General features: G+C 40.2%; 1 protein-coding gene across 1 annotated transcript in view; it reads right to left on the bottom strand.

Annotated features, from left to right (window-relative positions):
• Positions 1-19,268, bottom strand: part of znf536 (zinc finger protein 536) — a 366,387-nt gene that overhangs the window by 302,424 nt on the left and 44,695 nt on the right. The window contains exon 2 of the mRNA XM_070898079.1: positions 14,925-17,099. Within this exon, the coding sequence (XP_070754180.1) occupies positions 14,925-17,097 (2,173 nt within the window). The 5' untranslated portion in view covers positions 17,098-17,099. The remainder of the gene's footprint in view (positions 1-14,924; positions 17,100-19,268) is intronic.

The following is a 19,268-nucleotide window of genomic DNA, read 5'->3' as shown; positions in this document are numbered from 1 at the left end:
GTGGGCAGGTTGGAGGCGGGTTGTGATCGCGATTCAGATTTTTGACACTTTAACTTCTCACTCAACCCAATGCTGCCCATTTTTGGGGGTTAATATTCCCCACTAAGAACCAAACTTGGAGTAAAAGTAATGAGATCAAGACACAGGGACCGTTCAGTGAATGGTGAGCTGTTACAGTCACCCAAGTTACTTCGCTATTCTTAAGCCACCAGGAACTGACTGATTGCAATTTTAACTTGCTCAGCTGACCAGGTGGCAAGTACACCCACCAAAAGCCAGCAGGGTCCTTTTTTACCAAATGCATCTTGGGTCCCAATGTTTCCATCGAAATCAGACTGCAATTTTAACTTGGCGTTCCGAGTGGGAAGTAGCAGGAAAAGAACACCAGGCCAATACAAGGGAGGATGATCAAAAAGGTAAGTTTTTCATTTTTTTTCTACTTTCCTTGTGGGACCAAGTGGAGCAGGAAAGCTCAAATCCATTTCCCATCCCCATCGTGAGACCCTCGCAGGATGGCCTCTGCAGTCAATCCCGCCACTTGCCTGGTCTTGGTGGGCAGCCTCTGGCCCGCCCAATTTTCCACCACTTCCTGCTGAGTGGGTGGGAAGTTGGCCGGTATGATTTAAATGTGGCCCGCAAGTTAAAATACCCCAGGTTTCACTTCTAGAGCAGCGGGTGAGCTTCTAAATCACACTGCTGTTTCTCCATTGAAAACTGGCCCAGAGTTAAAATCGGGGCCTGAGAGATCCAGGGAGGGAGGCTAATAAAATAGACAGAAGCAGGTTGGTGCACTGGAGAAGCGTGTGGTAGTTTTCCAAGGGATAGAAACATATCCCATTCCCACATTCGAAAACACAAGCCAGAACAATGAAAATAATTCTAACTGAGAAATAAACCACAGATTACCTGTGTAGTTTGATGTGGCAAACATATTCCTTAGAAAAATATATTGGGGCAGAAATTCCTCTCGAGGACCTCCCGTGGGCAAGGCACTAAATAATAGACATAAAATGCACACTTACCTGAAGCTGCTTCGCCCGCTCGAAATCCCGACAGGCCTCCTCTCCCTGCGCGTCGCAGCGCGTGCTCATAGAGACGTGCACAGGAGTCACGTGTGCCTGGACACCCAATCACAGGTAAGTATTTTCTCAATCATTATAATAGGAGTTTCGTAAGTTATGAAGCTCCTATTACAATGAATGAGAAAAACCCAAAATGCACAAACACTACATAAAACATTTAAAAAACACCTCACACAATACACTAATAGAAATTAAAGTTCTTATACATGTTTTTTAAAGAAAAAAAATTGCAGATTTTTTTTAAAAGTTAGGGTTAGAGTTAAAATAACATTACCTGAGTGGGCAGGGTTTTAACATAAATATGTTTTTTTTAATTTTTATTTTAATCATGTTTTTTATAGGTTTTTAAACTTTTACGCCTGTAAAAGTAGGCTATGCGCCTGCTTTTTCAGGCGCAAGATTTTTGAGGACATTTGCCATGCAAGATATGGGTAAATCCCGCAATCTTGCCCGTACAATTGTCCTCGCTCCCGAGATGTCTACGATCTGTCAAGCTCCAGCGTCGGAATTTCTACCCCATTATTGCTATTAATCACTTAAAAACAGTTTTTACTAAGTGCTCAGTTTGTAATGAAGCAACAAATAAGTATTCAGTTGTTTTCTGGACTGTTGTATGAATTTTACAGTAGCTAGTCGTGTGGTGCAACTCAGGTTTCTGTGTATGTTCAAGGCCTGACATGTTTTAAAGCTATATGCTTGACAAAGCCCTCAAGGCAAGCTACTTCAGAAGTCATTTGTTATGTTTCTTGTATTGCAATGTAAAATTAAATCTTGAACTGAACATTTCTATTATTTTAAAAATGTTTTTACCTGCCTAACAATAATTCAAGTCATGAAAGTTATGAGAGATTGTAAAAGAAGAATGACATTTTATCTATGTACAGACTTCACTTAAACATTAACAACATTGAAGTCTTCTACTTGCAAAGTTATGAGAGATTAGCAGGGAACTGTGGAAGTGGCCTGAATGGATTCTCAGAAACTAATGTCAGAACCTTTAGCATTGGTGAAATAAATTACATATGCAGTTTAAATCCACCAAACTAATCAGCAGTATGACATGGATGTTAGTCAGAATATCAAAACATTTAAAAACCCTTCGCTTTTATAATTATATTATCATCACTTTACTCTTCTTGCAAAAAATACATGTTTTTCTGTAATGGATGTAAAATCACTATTTCTCCCTAGAGTGTGTAGTATTGAATATTATTCCACTGAGAAATAAAAGCTCCACAGGAAAAGTGATCCATCTGTGGCTAACTAAAAAAGTTAAGGATAGTATTAGATTAAAAGAAGCGGCTTACAGTGTTGCGAAAAATAGTAGTAAGCCTGAGGATTGGGAGAGCTTTAGAAACCAACAAAGGATGACTAAAAAGTTGATAAAAAGGGAAAAAATAGAATGAGACTTAACTAGCAAGAAATATAAAAACATAATTTTACGAGCTTCTACAAGTATGTAAAAAGGCAGAGTAGCAAAAGGAAGCGTTGTTCCCTTAGAGGCTGAGACAGGTGAAATTATTATGGGGAATAAGGGAATGACAGAGACTTTAAACAAATATTTTGTATCAGTCTTCACAATAGAAGACACATAAAGTATACAAAAAATAGTGAGGAACCAAGGGGCTAATAAGAGTGAGGAACTTAAGTAATTAATGTCAGTAGAGAAAAATTACTTAAAAAACTAATGGAACTAAAAGCCAACAAACCCCCTGGACCTGATGGCCTACATCCTCGGGTTCTAAAAGGGGTGGCTGCAGAGATCACGGATGCATTGGTTGTGATCTTCCAAAATTCCCTAGATTCTAGAACAGTCCCAGCAGATTGGAAGGTAGTAAATGTAGCCCCGCTATTCAAGAAAGGAGGCAGAGAGAAATCAGGGAACTACAGGCCAGTTATTTCATAATGTGATGAGGCAGGGTCAACGTGGTTTTATGAAAGGGAAATCGTGGTTAACAAATTTATGAGAGTTTTTTGAGGATGTAACTAGCAGGGTAAAAGGGAACCAGTGGATGTAGTATATTTGGATTTCTAAATGGCATTCGATAAGGTGCCACCTTCAGGGCAAGATAAGGGCTCATGGGGTTGGGGGTAATATATTAGCCTGGAGAGAGGATTGGTTAATGGACAGAAAACAGAGAGTAGGGATAAAAGGGTCATTTTCAGGTTGGCAGGCTGTAACTAGTGGGGTGCCGCAAGGATCAGTGCTGGGGCCTCATCTATTTACAATCAATATTAATGACTTAGATGAAAGGACCGAGTGCAATGTATCTAAGTTTGCTGGTGATACAAAGCTCGGTAGGAAAGAAAGCAGTGAGGAGGACACAAAAACCTGAAAAGGGATATATACAGGTTAACTGAGTGGGCAAGAAGATGGCAGATGGAGTACAATGTGGGGAAATGTGAGGTTATTCACTTTGGTAGGAAGAATAGAACAGAATAATTTTCGAATGGTGAGAAACTATTAAATGGTGTTCAGAGAGATTTTGGTGTCCACCCCAGGAAACACAGAAAGTTAGCATGCAGGTAGAGCAAGCAATTAGGAAGGCAAATGGCATGTTGGCTTTTATTGCAAGGGGGTTGGAGTTTAGGTTTTCAGAGTAAGGAAGTATTACTACAATTGTACAGGGCTTTGGTGAGACCACACCTGGAATACTGTGCACAGTTTTGGTCTCCTTATCTGAGAAAGTACATACATGCCTTAGAGGTGGTGCAACGAAGGTTCACTATATAGGTCCCTGGCATGAGAGGGTTGTCCTATGAAGAGTGATTGGGTAGATTAGACCTATACTCTCTGGAGTTTAGAAGAATGAGAGATGATCTCATTGAAACATACAAGATTCTAAGAGGGATTGACAGGGTTGTTTCCCTTGGCTGGAGAGTCTAGAACTAGGAGATATTGGGGGCAAAATTTCTCATTTTTATAGCCCTGTTAGCACTTCCCGGGGTGGGGGGGGGGGGAGGGGAGGGCGGAGAGAGTTTTTGCCTGGGGGAGAGGTGTGTTACTGCCTCCCGGGAATTTACCGAGAAGGTTGTGGAGGCACTGCCACGAGCCCAGGTCACCATGCAACCAGCGTTGACATCATCACTGTGTGCGGTAACCCCTCACTGCCCCGCGTCGGAACCTCCTTAATGCCCCGCGGGCCGCCAGGCTGGCATGGGCAGAGTGTCAACGCCAGTTTCACGAGTCGCGAAGCTGGTGAACATCTGCTCTTGGGATGCTGATTAAAGGGGAGGGCGCCAGCGCCCCGAGCCACCATCTTTTTTTGTCCGCCGACTCTCGGGTCGGCTCGACGATGGCAGCCCTAGCGTGGACCGGCCCGCAGTCATGCAGCCCGGCACTCTGTCTTGGGTGCCAGGCTACTGGTCCAGTCACACACTGCCCTGGTGACTCAGTGGCAGCCATCAGAGGCTGTCCACAGTGTGCAGCAGTCCTCCCCTTTAACCGAAGGGGAGGGTTTTTGAAGTGCATTAGCGCTACGTCTGCCTGGCGTTTCCTTCAGCGCCCCAGTAACACCCCGGGACGCACGCCCAAAGGAGGTGGAGCGCCGGAGTTGCGCTCCGCTTCCTTTGAGGGGTGGTAAGCCCAATTCAGTGGCAGGAGCGGGACTTCCACACCAGGCACTAAAGGTCCAGGCCCCGGAAGGTTACCGCCCTAATCAGGGCGCGGGCAATTTCACCCTCTAATCTCAGGATAAGGGGTCAGCCATTTAAAATTGAGATGAGGGGGAAGTTCTTCACTCAGTGGGTTGTGAATCTTTGGAATTCTCTACCCCATAGGTCTGTGGATGCTGAGTCATTGAGTATATTCAAGGCTGAGATAGATAGGTTTTTGGACTCTAAGGGAATCAAGGGATATGGGATCGGGCAGTGTCATATCCTCAGAGAGCACACAACACACAACCTGTAAGATGGCTGCAGGTTCCGGAAACTTCTTGACCCCAAAAATTAATGCCAAAGCTTCCCTTTCAATTTGCGCATAATTATGCTCACTGGCACTGAGAGTGCGTGAAGAAAAAGCAATTGGTCTCTCCTCCCCACTACGTAAGACATGAGAGATCACTGCCCCAACTCCATACGGAGAGGCATCATATGTTAGCTTGATCTCCTTAGATACGCCATAGTGAACTAACATGGTGCTCTCTACCAATTTGCTTTTACATTCCTTGAATGCTGTATCGCATTCTTCTGACCACTTCCAATGGACCTGTTTTTTCAATAGTTCATTCAGTGGATGTAATACTGTAGCCAAATTTGGTAGGAACTTTCCAGAATAGTTCAAAAGACCCAAAAATGATGGAAGTTCAGTGACATTCTTGGGAGTGGGTGCATTTCTGATTGCATCCAGCTTTCCCTTGGTTGGATGTAAACTATCTTTGTCTACTCTGTACCCTAAGTACTGCACTGAGTTTTGAAATAACTCACACTTGCGAGCAGACACTTGTACTCTGTGCTTCTCTAGCCATTTGAGGACTTCATTCAATATGTTATTATAATTTGCCTATTTTGGGCTGAAATTAGTACGTCATCTAAATAACATACTAGCCCTTCAATACATTGCAAAATCTGGTTCATTACCCCTTGGAATTTGGCAGGTGTGTAGATACTCCAAATAGTAGCCTATAAAATTGATATAGGCCTAGATGGGTATTTATAGTCAAGCATGACTTGGACTCCTCATCTAGTTCAAGCTGTAAGTAGGCATTCGTAAGATCCAACTTTGAGAAAATCTGACCCCCTGTCAGTTTTGTGAACAAATCTTCTATATTTAGCAATGTATTGGGGACATTACCCTCTAGAACCTGGTTTACGGTTACTTTATAATCACCTCACAATCTTACCTTACCATCGGACTTAGATACAACAACAATGGGTGTAGCCCAATTACATCGATCTATCTTAGAAATAATGTTCTCAGTCTCTAGTCTTTTGAGTTCTTGCTCTACTTTTTCCTTGAGTGCATATGGTACGGAACGTGGCTTTCAGTAAACCGATCTAGCATCCTTCTGTACCCTGACATTCAACTTGAAGCCTTGGATCGGACTGCCCGTTTCGCAGAACACCATCGGATAATTCTTGATGGCATCATCCTTTGACTCAAATCTCGTTTCAACACGAAAAATCTCACTCCAATCCAGCTTCAGTGATCCCAACCAATTTCTTCCTAGTAAGGCAGACTTGTCTTCTGCCACTACTATTAGAGGCAAGTTCTGAACTTGATCCTTGTATTTCACCGGTACGGTGATACGACCTACCACAGGAATGTTCTCTCCCGAGTAGCCTCGCTGCTCTATCTTGGATTTCTCCAATGGGAAATCCCGTAATTTGTCGAGGTATAGCGACTCCGGTACTACATTCACAGAAGCACCAGTGTCGATTTCCATGGGTATCTTGAATCCTGCAACACCTATGTGGATTATGATACTTTTCGAATCGCCGTCCGTTAACCTCGTGCTCCTGATGACGTTTAACACTAACATCTCCTCGTCCAGTTGTTGTTCTTCCATGCTATGTAGTCTCTGGGGATTTCTATCAAAGCTTTGAAAGCTGGTTTACCCTTCAGTCGGCATGCCTTCGCAAGATGCCCAGTTTTCCTGCAGACTAAACACTTGCCTTCACATATGGACAACTTTGAGCAATGTGTTGTCCCAGGCACCGATAGCAGGACGTCAATGCTCTGTTCCCATTTCCAATTTCTGAGACTTTGGGGCCCCACAGCCTTTTACTTTGAACCTGCAGGCAATTCACCTCGGTTGTCTGCTGACTGAAATTGGTATAAAATTCTTGGGAATATTGGTCGGCCATGCTGATCGACCTAGCTGTCTGACAAGCTAAATCAAAAGTCAAGTTAGGCATCGTCAATAACTTTCTTCTGATTGCATCATTTTTCATCCCACAAACAAAGTGGTCTCGCAATGCTCGGTTCTGAAAGTCTCCAAAATTACAGTGACTAGATAGCTTTTTTAAAGTTACAATGTACTCACTGATATTTTCTTCGGCCTTCTGATTTCGTATTCCGAAACAATAGCTTTCAGCAATTTCTAACGGAACGGGGTTGTAATGTTGTTGTAACTTAGTTAGAATCTGTTTCAGCATTGTATCCTTTGGCTTGTCAAGCACAAGCAAATTTATCAGCGTTTCATATAACTCGGGCCCGGCCTCAGTTAATAATATAGCTCTTTTTTGTTCCAACACCGCCCCATTATTGTCTTCATTACCGGGGATTTCGATGATATTATTTGCAGTGAAAAACATTTCTAACCAATCTACTTACGCTCTGAAACTTTCATGGTCGCATTGAAATGCCCCCAAATGCCCTATAACTCTCATAGGAGCAGCCATTTTGACTCTGGCAGTTTAACCAAGTGTGCTCGTAATTTACCTCGGATCTCTAGCTGTTTCCAAAAACAGAGAAGTTCTCAAAGTCTCTCTGTCGGCTGGCTGAATCCTTCACCAACAAAAATTTCAGCTTTGTATTATCCGATTACATCCCATTCTCATCACCAAATGTCATATCTTCAGAGAGCACACAACACACAACTGGGGATCAGGCAAGAAAGTGGAGTCGAGGTCGAAGATCAGCCATGATCTTATTGAATTGCAGTTCAAGCCCAAGGGGCCATATGGCCTACTTCTGCTATTAATTCTTGGGGCAGAAATCCCGGCCTCCCCAGGTCCATACTGTGTGTACGGACCTGGGAAAGCATCGCAAAAGCTGGTTTTCTGATCTGTCAAGCTATGGCTTGACAGATCCTCCCTATCCCCACAGTCAGGACATTCGCATGGGCAGGATTGCGGTATTTACCCATCTGTTGCCCAGTGAATGTACTGAAAATTCTTGTGCCTGGTAAAAGCAGGCGCATTGCCTACTTTTACCAGCATAAGAGTTTTAAAACATACAAAAACATAGTAAAATAAAATTTTAAAAACACATTTTAATGTTAAAAACCCGGCCCACTAAGGGTAAGTTTATCTTAAACCATAATTTAAAAACTTTATTAAAAATCAGAAAAATATATATTTTTTCTAAGACATTTATTAACTTTAATTTAAATTAATCTTAAATATGTGATGTATTTTTTCTATTTTTTTATTTGTGTTTTGGTGTTGATGGAGGGTTCTCAATTATAATAATGAGAACTCCTACTTATGGAGTTCCCATTATTATGAATGAGAAAATACTGTACCTGGTTTGGCTGCCCAGTGCCATGTGACTCCAGTTCCACCATACGGACATCCAGACGTGCACGCGCTCCGATGCGCAGGGAGAGATGGCCTCAGGACCGGGATCGCTGGTGGGCACAGTAAGATAAGGTAGGTGCGCATCTTTTTTAACCAATTTCTACCGAGCGCCCGCTAGAAGCAGAGGACCAGGATTTCAGGGTCAATATGTTCTCTATGAATGGCATAATTGCATAGAATTATTTTGCACTAAAATTACAACATGAACAGGTTTTCAGCCCCAGCAGTTCATGTTACAGGCCGTGGTCTTAATCCCAAGTGAGCTCTGTTTTCCCATATCCCTTTATCCCTCTTTCCTTCAACCACCTATTCTTAAATATTGACATGGTCTCTGCTTCAATCATCAAGTGCATTCAACAGCTTCAAAATCTCTGTGCAAAAAGGTTTCTCCTGCTCTCTGCCCTAAATCTCTTGCCTTTAATCTGATCTCTATGTCTCCTGATCTTGGCTGTTCCTCCTTGTGCCAAACCCCACCATTCCTTCCTGCTCCCCACCCCTAGCTCAAGTGCTCCAACTACCAGCCCAGTTGAGATCGACAAATGGATATCATTCCTGGGATTTTTATTATCTGCATGGTATAGTCTAGATTGAGCGATTTGTCAGTAAAAAAGTAACTAAATTACATAATTAGTAGCAATAATTATTTAATCGCTAATTTGTTACAACGTTGATGTCTGTGGGATGATTCCAGATTTTTATTTTACTGCTACCCACATGAAATGTCCTATTGCTCCATTTATCACAGGCTATAGTTACAAGAACTGTGTTGCTCAACTGAAAAGTTGCAGCACAAATGTTCTCTTTTTTATTGATGTCATTTCACATGCTCGTTGATCCATACATCTTTTCCACCTACATAACAAATGGTTGGCTCCTGTGTGTCGCATTCACAAATCTTAGTTATTTTGATTACAACTTTTAACCCGTTTCTGTTCAATCCAAGCCATGTATTTTAACAGGTCCTGGCTCTGAATCCACAACACAAAACATCACATCAGGTAACAAGTGCTTTTATATAAGAACATAAGAAATAGGAGCAGCAGTAGGCCATTTGGCCCCTCGAACCTGCTTCGTCATTTAATAAGATCATGGCTGATCTGATCTTTGCCTCTGCTTCACTTCCCTGCCTGCTTCCCATAACCCTTAACTCCCTTTTCTTGTGCCATTTGTGTTCCTCCTACTTATCCTGAATATCATAAAAATGTTTTAAAGTGACTTCAGTTTTGTTAAACTGTTTAAGCTAAGCAGCAGAACAGACAGAGTTATAAAACATGCAAGATGCATGGTCCGAGTTAGAAAAGATAAAACAGTAAAATATAACATGTTAACAGAGTTGAAGAATTGATGTATTTACTTGGTGGATTCACTGGAATGTTCGCTTAATAACAAGAAAAACCGTCAGCCTCAAATTTGGTAATGTGTCTAACATTTTTGTGGTATGCACACAATGTAGACGAAGTCACCTGCTGTGGTGTCCAAGCTTAGAGTGAGCACTCCCTCCCCCATTCTCTTATATACAGACTTCTCTTTGGATTTAATATATTTACTACATATATTCTCATCACATTTTGTTAATAGTGCTTCTAAAATGTATTCATGAAGCATTTCAAATATGTCTTAACTTAATGCACTGCTAAAGTACCGCATATTCAGATAGTTGTAATAATCGGTATTCATTTGTGTTCATAATGACTCGAGCACATTCACCTCACCCTTTAATCCTTTAAAGCTGCAGCGTTACCTACAACCTATTTAAACATTTTATTGGAAAAGTCCAGAACAAGGAAGTCAGCTTCCAATAACAATGGAAGCCTTTTTGATTTCTCTCTTGCAATGTTATAAGGGAATGTAATGACATCAACACTTTGTGTTGATCTCATGATCTCATCCCATCACATCACATTAAAATTGTTTATGAATGCTATTTTTCTTATGTTAAAGCAAGAAAGTAGAAAACCCAGGCTTTCAGTGTTAATTTTAAAGGTTTAATTAAATACTTACCTAAAATAAATCTAACTTAAATCACTTTACTTTCGTAAGAAGCTACAGCATTAATGAATGAGTGTTTAAAACAAATGTGAAATGAGGCAAATGTTTGAGCAGACAGCACTTTGATCAGTGACCTTTTTACACTCTGAACATTTTGTTAACGGAATACTCAGAAAGACAACGAATAACATAAAACATTTTCAATCTGAACCACGCGAACATTAATCCTACCAACTATGTTTGATAGAAGATACTTCATGTTATTCAGTACTGTTTATTAATTTGCTGTGCTACGCTTTTCTTTCAGTTAGCCCTTCGAAAATGACTTACAAATAATAAGTTGCAAATTGGACAACTACCCAGGAACTAGCCAGCATATTTCATGGGTATTTAAACAACAGCATTAAGTACTGTAGGCATCTCTGGAATGTGCAGTCTGGATTTTACTGTTTTAACAATTTCTTTGTCAAGATTTTTCCTTAAACTGGTAATATATTAATCCAGGCAGGAAAACACTTTATGGAGATAGTGTGCCAGTTTGAGGAGGAACTGAACAAAAGTACTGAATTCAGCTCATTTATTTTGTTACCCTACCATTACCTCCTTTTAGTTCATGCAATGTTTTCTTTATTTTGTGATCAGAGCAATCTGTAATGACCTAATTAGATCTCCTGGGTTGCCATGACATTTATTTTGGCTAGAAATTCTCAGTAAAATGTCAATGAGACCTGGTGCCTATATATACCACCACCAATGCTGCCATCAGTGACATTATTCTTACCATTGGCACTAATGTTATCACCTGGATGAGAATGCTGTCATGGTGACAGAAATCCCATCTGTATTTACATATTGTACCCCAAATTCCAAATAGGCAAAGTGATATAACGACAGAGCCTCCACAGCCTTATGGGGGGAGAGAATTCCAAAGATTCACAACCCACTAAGTGAAGAAGTTTCTCCTCATCTCAGTCCTAAATGACGACCCCTTATTTCGAGACTGTGACCCCTGGTTCTAGACTCCCCAGCCAAGGGAAATAGCCGCCCTGCATCTACCCTGTCAAGCCCTGTAAGAATTTAGTATGTTTCAATGAGATCACCTCTCATTCTTCTAAATTCTAGAGAATATAGGTCTAGTCTACTTAATCTCTCCTTATAGGACAATCTCCCCATCCCAGGAATCAGTCTGGTGAACCTTTGTTGTACTCCCTCTATGGCAAGTATATCCTTCCTTAGGAAAGGAGACCAAAACTATACCCAATACTCCAGGTGTGGTCTCATCAGGACTCTATATAATTGTAGTAAGACTTCATTACTCTTATACTCAAATCCTCTTGTACTAAAGGCCAACATACCATTTGCTTTCTTAATTGCTTGCTGTACCTGCATGTTAACTTTCAGTGATTTGTGTTCAAGGACACCCAGGTCCCTCTGAACACCAACATTTCCCAATCTCTCACCATTTAAAAGATACTCTGCTTTTCTATTTTTCCTACTAAAGTGGATAACTTCACATTTCTCCACATTCTATTCAATTTGCCATGTTCTTGCCCACTCACTTAGCCTGTTTACACCCCCTTGCAGCCCCTTTGCATCCTCTTCACAACTTACATTCCCACTTCGCTTTGTATCATCAGCAAACTTGGATTATATTACATTTGCTCCTCTCATCCAAATCATTGATATCATTATCATAGGCAATCCCTTGAAACAAGGATGACTTGCTTCCATGCCAAAAAAGGATGTGTTCACAGGTGTTTCAATGAAGGACCTAATATTCCAGGTCCTGAACGACATCCTGAAGGGTGGAAGATGCCTGTGTATGGATTTTTGTTTTAACGTGTGATGGCCATTGCACACCAGCCACTACATGGGCTTGACAGAGCTAGGTCTTGATCCAGTGGCAAGGGTTATCCAAGACGACTGGGGACCATTGAAATCATTGATATAGATTGTGAATAACTCCGGCCTAAGCATCAATCTTTGCAATACCCCACTAGTTACAGCCTGCCAACCTGAAAATGACCTGTTTATTCCTACTCTGTTTTCTATCCATTAACCAATCCTCAATCCATGTATATTATCCCCAATCCCTTGAACCTTAATATTGTTTAATAGCCTCTTGTGTGGCACTTTATCGAAAGCCTTCTGAAAATCCAAATAGACCACATCCACTGATTCCCCATTCTGTTAGTTACAACCTCAAAAAACTCCAACAGATTTGTCAAACATGATTTCCCTTTCCTAAATCTGTGTTGACTCTGCCCAATCTTATTATTCTTTTCCAAGTGCCCTGTAACCATGTCCTTAATAATAGATTCTAGCATTTTCCCTACTACTGATGTCAGGCTAACTGGTCTGTAGTTCCCCGTTTTCTCTCCCCCTCCTTTCTTAAATAGTGGGGTTACATTTGCTACCTTCCAATCTGGGGAAACCGTTCTAGAATCTATGCAAGTTTGGAAGATGACAACCAATACATCCATTATTTCTTTAGCACCTTTTTTAAAACCCTAGGATGTGGGCCATCAGCTCCAGGGGATTTATCGGCTTTCAGTCCCATTAATTTCTCCAGTACCATTTTTTTACTAACATTAATTTTTTTTCAGTTCCTCATTCTCGCTAGACCCTTGGTTTTCCACTATTTCCGGCAAGTTTTTTGCGTCTTCTTCCGTGAAGACAGATACAAAGTATTTGTTTAATTTCTCTGCCATTTCCTTATTCCCCATTATAATTTCTCCTGTCTCCGCCTGAAGGGACCCACATTTACTTTTGCTAATCTTTTCCTATTTACATACCTATGAAGCTTTTACTGTCTGTTTTTATATTTCTTGTTAGTTTACTCTCATATTCTATTTTCCCTTTCTTGATCAATTTCTTGGTCCTCCTTTGCTGAATTCTAAAATCCTCCTAATCCTCAGGCTTACTACTCTCTTTGGTAATATTATAAGCCTCTTCCTTTGATCTAATACTATTTTTGACTTCTCTTGTTAGCCACGATTGGACCATTTTTCCTGTAGAGTTTTTGTGCCTTAAGGGATTGTATATTTGTTGCAAATTATGTATTAATTCTTTAAATGTTATCTATTACTTGTCTACCATCATACTTGTTAATGTAGTTTCCCAATCTACCTTAGACAACTTGCCCCTCATACCTCAGTAGTTTGTTTTGTTTAGATTTAAGACCCTAGTTTCGGATTCACCTAAATCATTTTCAAACTCAATATAAAATTCTATCATATTATGGTCACTCTTCCCTAAAGGCCCCTTTGCTATGAGCTTATTAATTAACCTTTTCTCATTGCACAACACTTGATCTAAAATAGCCATTTCCCTCGTTGGTTCCTCAACATACTGATCTTGAAAATCATCTTATATACATTCCATGAATTCGTCCTCTACACGATTACTGTAAATTTGTTTTGCCCAGTCAATATGTAGATTAAAGTCCCCCATGATTACTCTATTGCCCTTATTACATGCATTTCTAATTTCCTGATTTATACTCTGCCATACATTACAACTAGTGTTTGGCAGCCTATAAACAACTCCCACCAAAGTATTCTGCCCCTTGCTGATTCTTAGCTCCACCCAAACTGAATGAAAAAGATCATTGTGCATGGTGTAAAACAGGCGGCCCATTTGCTATCAACTATTTTACGCTTTCGCTGAAGATCTATCCACTCCCAATGACTTTGGTTTTATAATGCAAACAAAAGGTTGTACTAATTTTTAGCTTGCCCAGAACATTGTGGTACAAGGCATACACATATTAAAATGTTCCTACATATTATATTCCACCACAATTACAAGCCTTTTCTTTCATGATTACACATGACTTATTTAGGAAAGAAAAAGCAACATAAAAATTACAAGCAATTAACTGAAAAGTTGCCATGTATTCACCATGCTCACCCCAATAGGTCCATCTGTTGGTCTCTATGTATTCCTCTCTGTTTCTAACAGTATATACCACAAATAATCATATACTTTAGTCCCTGATTTAGATAATTATTTTGGGTTAAAGAAAATATATTTGCCAATTGAGTTGCCATATTTTTACACTGTAATCTGAACAGATATTGGATGAAAGAAAATATACATAAAATTTATATTATGAATTATAAATGTTGTCTGTTGTAAATATACAACAATCCAATATCTTTGAAACCAAATAGAAATCTGAACATTTATTGTACTCAAGAGAAACACATGCATATCTTATAATATTCTTCAAGAAATTCAGCTCCCCAACCTTGTGAAATAATTGCCGATCAGAGTTTTTATTTTAAATTGCAAGAGAAAGGACATGAACTAACATGAACAGAAAAATCAAGTTAGACAATTTTCTTGCATGGTGGGCCAAGGCAAGTGAAGAAGTGTTAAAATGAATTTTAAAATGTCTCTGTTCACTGACAATGTGCCAGTGGTTGACAAATTTTGATAATTATAACTTGTCAGAGGGGAAAATGTCAAGCTTTAGACTTGCTGGACAAACCTTTAGTCACAACTGTCTAGTGACAACTATACTTAAAATTTTTCCCAGCTTGATAATTTGGAGGAGCTTAAAAGGTAGTATGCAAACTATAATGGGGAAATGCATACTGATGTTACCTGAGGAAGAAGGAGAAGATGGGTTTGGACTATCTTCCTGTGTACTTCCTGTCACAGAGAAGCCACCCGCAGTTGTGTTATCCTCGGTTACGTTGGATGATCCAGGTGTAGTTGATCTGCTAACTGACTGGGAATCTTGGTCACTTCCAGATCCACGTCGATCATCTAAAACAGCCTGGATTCCTTCATCTCCAGGTTTCCTATCCTTCTTATGCACTCTGGAATGGACAACAACTTGATGATAGGTTCGAAATACTCTGCCGCAGTCTGGGCATTCAGTTGGCTTTTCTTTCATAGTTCCATGGTTCTGTCCTAATCCAGAAACTTTATATTCCAGACCTTGATTCATTCCTTGTACCATGAATTCTCTGTTCCCCATTAAATCATCTTTACCAGAAACGTCATTCAGGTTACTTCTTTTAGTGCTTTGAATCAGGTCACCATCTAGTTTCTGCTTTGATTTATCTCCAGCCACAAAGACAAATTCTCCTTTTTCCTTGTCAAAGTTGACACCTGCATTGGCCAGATTTTCTTCCTGACCAGGGTGCAGGTGCTTTTTTGGCAGAACAGCCTGCTCCATAGCCATTCCTCTTGTCACCAGCTGCCAGGCCTGGTAGCTGTTTACTGGATCAAACTCTGCCACATGGGCTACTGCCTGCAAACGCTCCATGCAGCTTGCCTTCAAAGGAGGTGCCAGGGTCAGACATTCCAGTAAGGAACGTTTTTCTCCTTCCATTACACCACGGGCTGTGTTACTTACGGGTACTAATAGCTTCCCAAGCATTTCTTTTTCCTTCCTAGCAATTTCTGCCTTGTTATAAAGGAGCTGGCTTTGTTCATTTAAGCTCAATTTATCAGGTGATAAAAATCCACTCTGTAAACAAGATACATATGCTGAATAGACATTAGAGTGGGAATCTTGCACCATATTATTTAGAGTCACAGGCACCTCTGGTTCACTTTGAGATGTATTCTTTACAGCTAGTTTGTTAAGATGCACCTTCATGTGGTTTTTGAGAAACCAGGGCTCTTTGAATCGTCGTCCGCAAATCTGACAGCTATGTTCAAACGAATCCTTGTGCTTCCGCATGTGACCTTTCAGGAACCAGGCCTGGCTGAAGACCTGGCCACAGACTTCACAGCGAAATTCATTGCTGGTTTGCTCTCCATTTCCACTCGACCCTTGACCCGGGACTGACTCCGCAGTTATATGTGCTTTCTCCACATGACTGATCAGGTCTTCCTCCTGAGAGGCAGCGAATTCACAAAGGGTGCACTTGTAAGGTTTGTGGAGTATTCGAATATGACGGTCTAGCTCTTCACGTTTCTTAAACTTCCCCTTGCAAAAGGTGCATCTGAATCCCACAATAGCTGCTGCTGGTTCTTCCTGTGCACCTGTAGGCTTGGGACTGCAGATTGTATTGGAAACATCAGAACTACTCTGACTTGCTGGTAAAGGCAAGCTGCTGGAGCCAATGACAGCCAGATGCTGTTTCCCATCAGCCCTTGGCTGGCCTAAACCACTTTTCAACTGTTTATCCCTCAGGATAGCCCTCTCTTCCAGCTCGTGTAAAAGCCGGTTTTCTTCTCTGACCCTTCCACGACCTTTCCCAAGATTCCCAAGTTTGTGAGTGCGGAGATGAATCTTCAAGTTACCTTTCTGGGCTGCCCTGTGATCACAGTACGGACATTTGAAAGGTTTTTCTCCAGTGTGAGTGCGCATGTGGAGTGACAAAATGCTGTTAAACCGAAAGCGCTTACCACAAATGGGGCACGGGTACTTTCTGGATTTTTTTGCATCATCTTCTGTGCCATTCATCTGTGAAATTATGCCAAGATTCTGTCCATTTAAGAAATGCTGCAAGTCCACTCTCCCATTCATACCCAAATTAGCGTCAATATCTGTATTCAGCTGATTTGCGAGCAGGGTCATTTGGTTGCTGATTGGCTGGTTAGCCACAGTCAGGTGACGCTTTTCCTCCAGTGCAATTGCTGCTTTCTCCTCAGGGTTTTGTCTGGTCTGGAGTTCTGGAAAGGCATGTCCCAGTTGTGTTGTCAACTGATGCAGCTTCTGGGTTATTGGATACTGGCCATTTAGTACTGGTTTGCTGAGCTGGACTTCAGCTTCAGGCACCGCTGAAGTTACACCAAGGCACAAACTTGCTTCCTCCATTCCTAATATAGAAAACAAAAGGTTCTTGTTAAATATGTAACATAACACAGAAACATGTTTACTCCACAAAATTGCATTTTTATTTCAATGCACCGTAACAATAAAACTTCCGATCAAACATTTTACTGGCTTCACAGCTCCATTTCTGGATTCTATTAATATAGAACAATGAACTGGTTTTATACTAATTTCACAAAACACAGATAAAACAGCCTGGTCTTAATTGCAAAGCATCAAACAAAAAATATTCAGAGTTATGTCTATGCTTCTGTAAACACAAATTTAACATTTGATTTCCTCATTATTCTCTTGATTATTAACATTTGCAATTCTGAATAAACGATGAGCAATGCTGAATTATTCCCTATACTTGTACTACTTTACACGATTTTGTCCCAGTTCATCGTTCTTAGCTAAAATGGTCTGAGACTGTTATTCTTTCATATACCTGCACCATATGGCTTTTTCTTTCAGAGACCTTATGCAAAATATTGAAATGATAAACGACTGAAATCAGTCTCATTCAGAACAATTACATTTCTATAATAAAGCTTGGCTTCTGACTAAAAATTAAAGGCAGTTTTGTTTTGGTTAACTGAGGCAATACCTTTAAAGCTGATTATTTTGCTGCTTTGTAAGAGTATTGGCTGCTGTAACACATGATTATAATCATAAAAAGCCATGGGTATTTACAACTAAGCTTCAGAAAGATATCTTAAATTTAAGAAGCTCAAAGATCTCAACTAAGATCACTAATGTTTAATACTACACAAACATTTCACATGCTAGCACATGTCTTTCCAGATTTTAACAGACATCGACAAAATCATTTGGAACACCTGTACCTTTTAAAAAAAACAGAACACATCATTTGGAACTCATAACACATCTCAGTTATATAGGTAAGGACACAACTGCCTTTAACAGTAAGTTAAAAGACCACTGTGTAATTTACGCTTCCTCAGCCATTCTCTGCTGGTTCAATACTGTCAGCCAGACCACTTTTGGCTGAAATATTTGCTCGAGCACCACTTTGGCAGTAATATCAAAATTCCACAAAACTGTTGGATGTGACTAAGTCCTTACACATCCCTGCTCTATACAGTTTGCTCCACTTTAAAAAAAATGCACAACATATTAAAGACTACAAATATTATTATTGCACTAGACAACTGATATTATGATAAACCTCTCAGGGTCATTAAACATCTGAAAACACTTGAGCAAAAATAGACTATGGATTTAAGCTTGTATATTAGCCCAGAGGGTTGGGACACTAAACAAGGACATTTTATTTTCTGCCTGCTAAAATCAACAGTGTGAATACTTAGGTGTTTTTGTTAAAAATAGTGAACCACAAATATGCAGCATCTCTATGACATTTATTCTGTCGCACAATATATACCATTAAGTAAGGGTCAAAGTATTGTGATTTAATTGGTTATGGTCTATGCATTAGGGAATGTTGAAGTCACACTAAGAAATCCCAGTGTGAAATCAAAAATAAGGGACTGAAGCGTTACGTTTAATACAGCTATATGTTGTGCATTAATCCAGCTACAGCTCCTGCTAGTTAATAACTTCAAATCAAATCCCACCTAGCTGACATACTATTTTAAGGAACTAATTTTGTCCCTACAAAAAAATGCTGCATGAATTTATTAAAAAATCTGCTCCCAACCACACCTCAGAGCCCAATTCTTCCATGCAATTGGAAAGGTGGACATATGGGCTGCAAACACTAACACAGCTCTGTCATTTTGCCAGCATGATGCAAGGGTACTAAGATGTGATGAACAGTGTCAGTTTTCTCACTTAGTGGCCTGGCTAGGAACTGATGAAACTTGCTACATATGCTGGTTAGTGTGTTTGAGTGTCAGCAACAATTGGAGCATGAACCAGCGAGGGCGGCAGTGAACAGCCAGGTTTTAGTTGACCATCCAATATATATTTCACTAATCACACAGTCAAAATCAATAATTCAAAGTACATTTCTGTAAGGTTATTTTTATTATTATTTGGAATTTTTCACACCATGGAACAAAATTTAGTAATATAAATAAGTGACTAAATTTCACCATTCCAGATGTATCCTCATCTTGGTTTGAAGATATGCTGAGTAAAGTTCAGAAACACACATTTACATGCACATCTTATGTTTAAAATATTTC

This window comes from Pristiophorus japonicus, chromosome 13, assembly GCF_044704955.1.
Source record: "Pristiophorus japonicus isolate sPriJap1 chromosome 13, sPriJap1.hap1, whole genome shotgun sequence".
NCBI classification, from domain to species: Eukaryota; Metazoa; Chordata; class Chondrichthyes; family Pristiophoridae; genus Pristiophorus; species Pristiophorus japonicus.
This window is presented reverse-complemented; position numbering and strand designations above follow the sequence as displayed.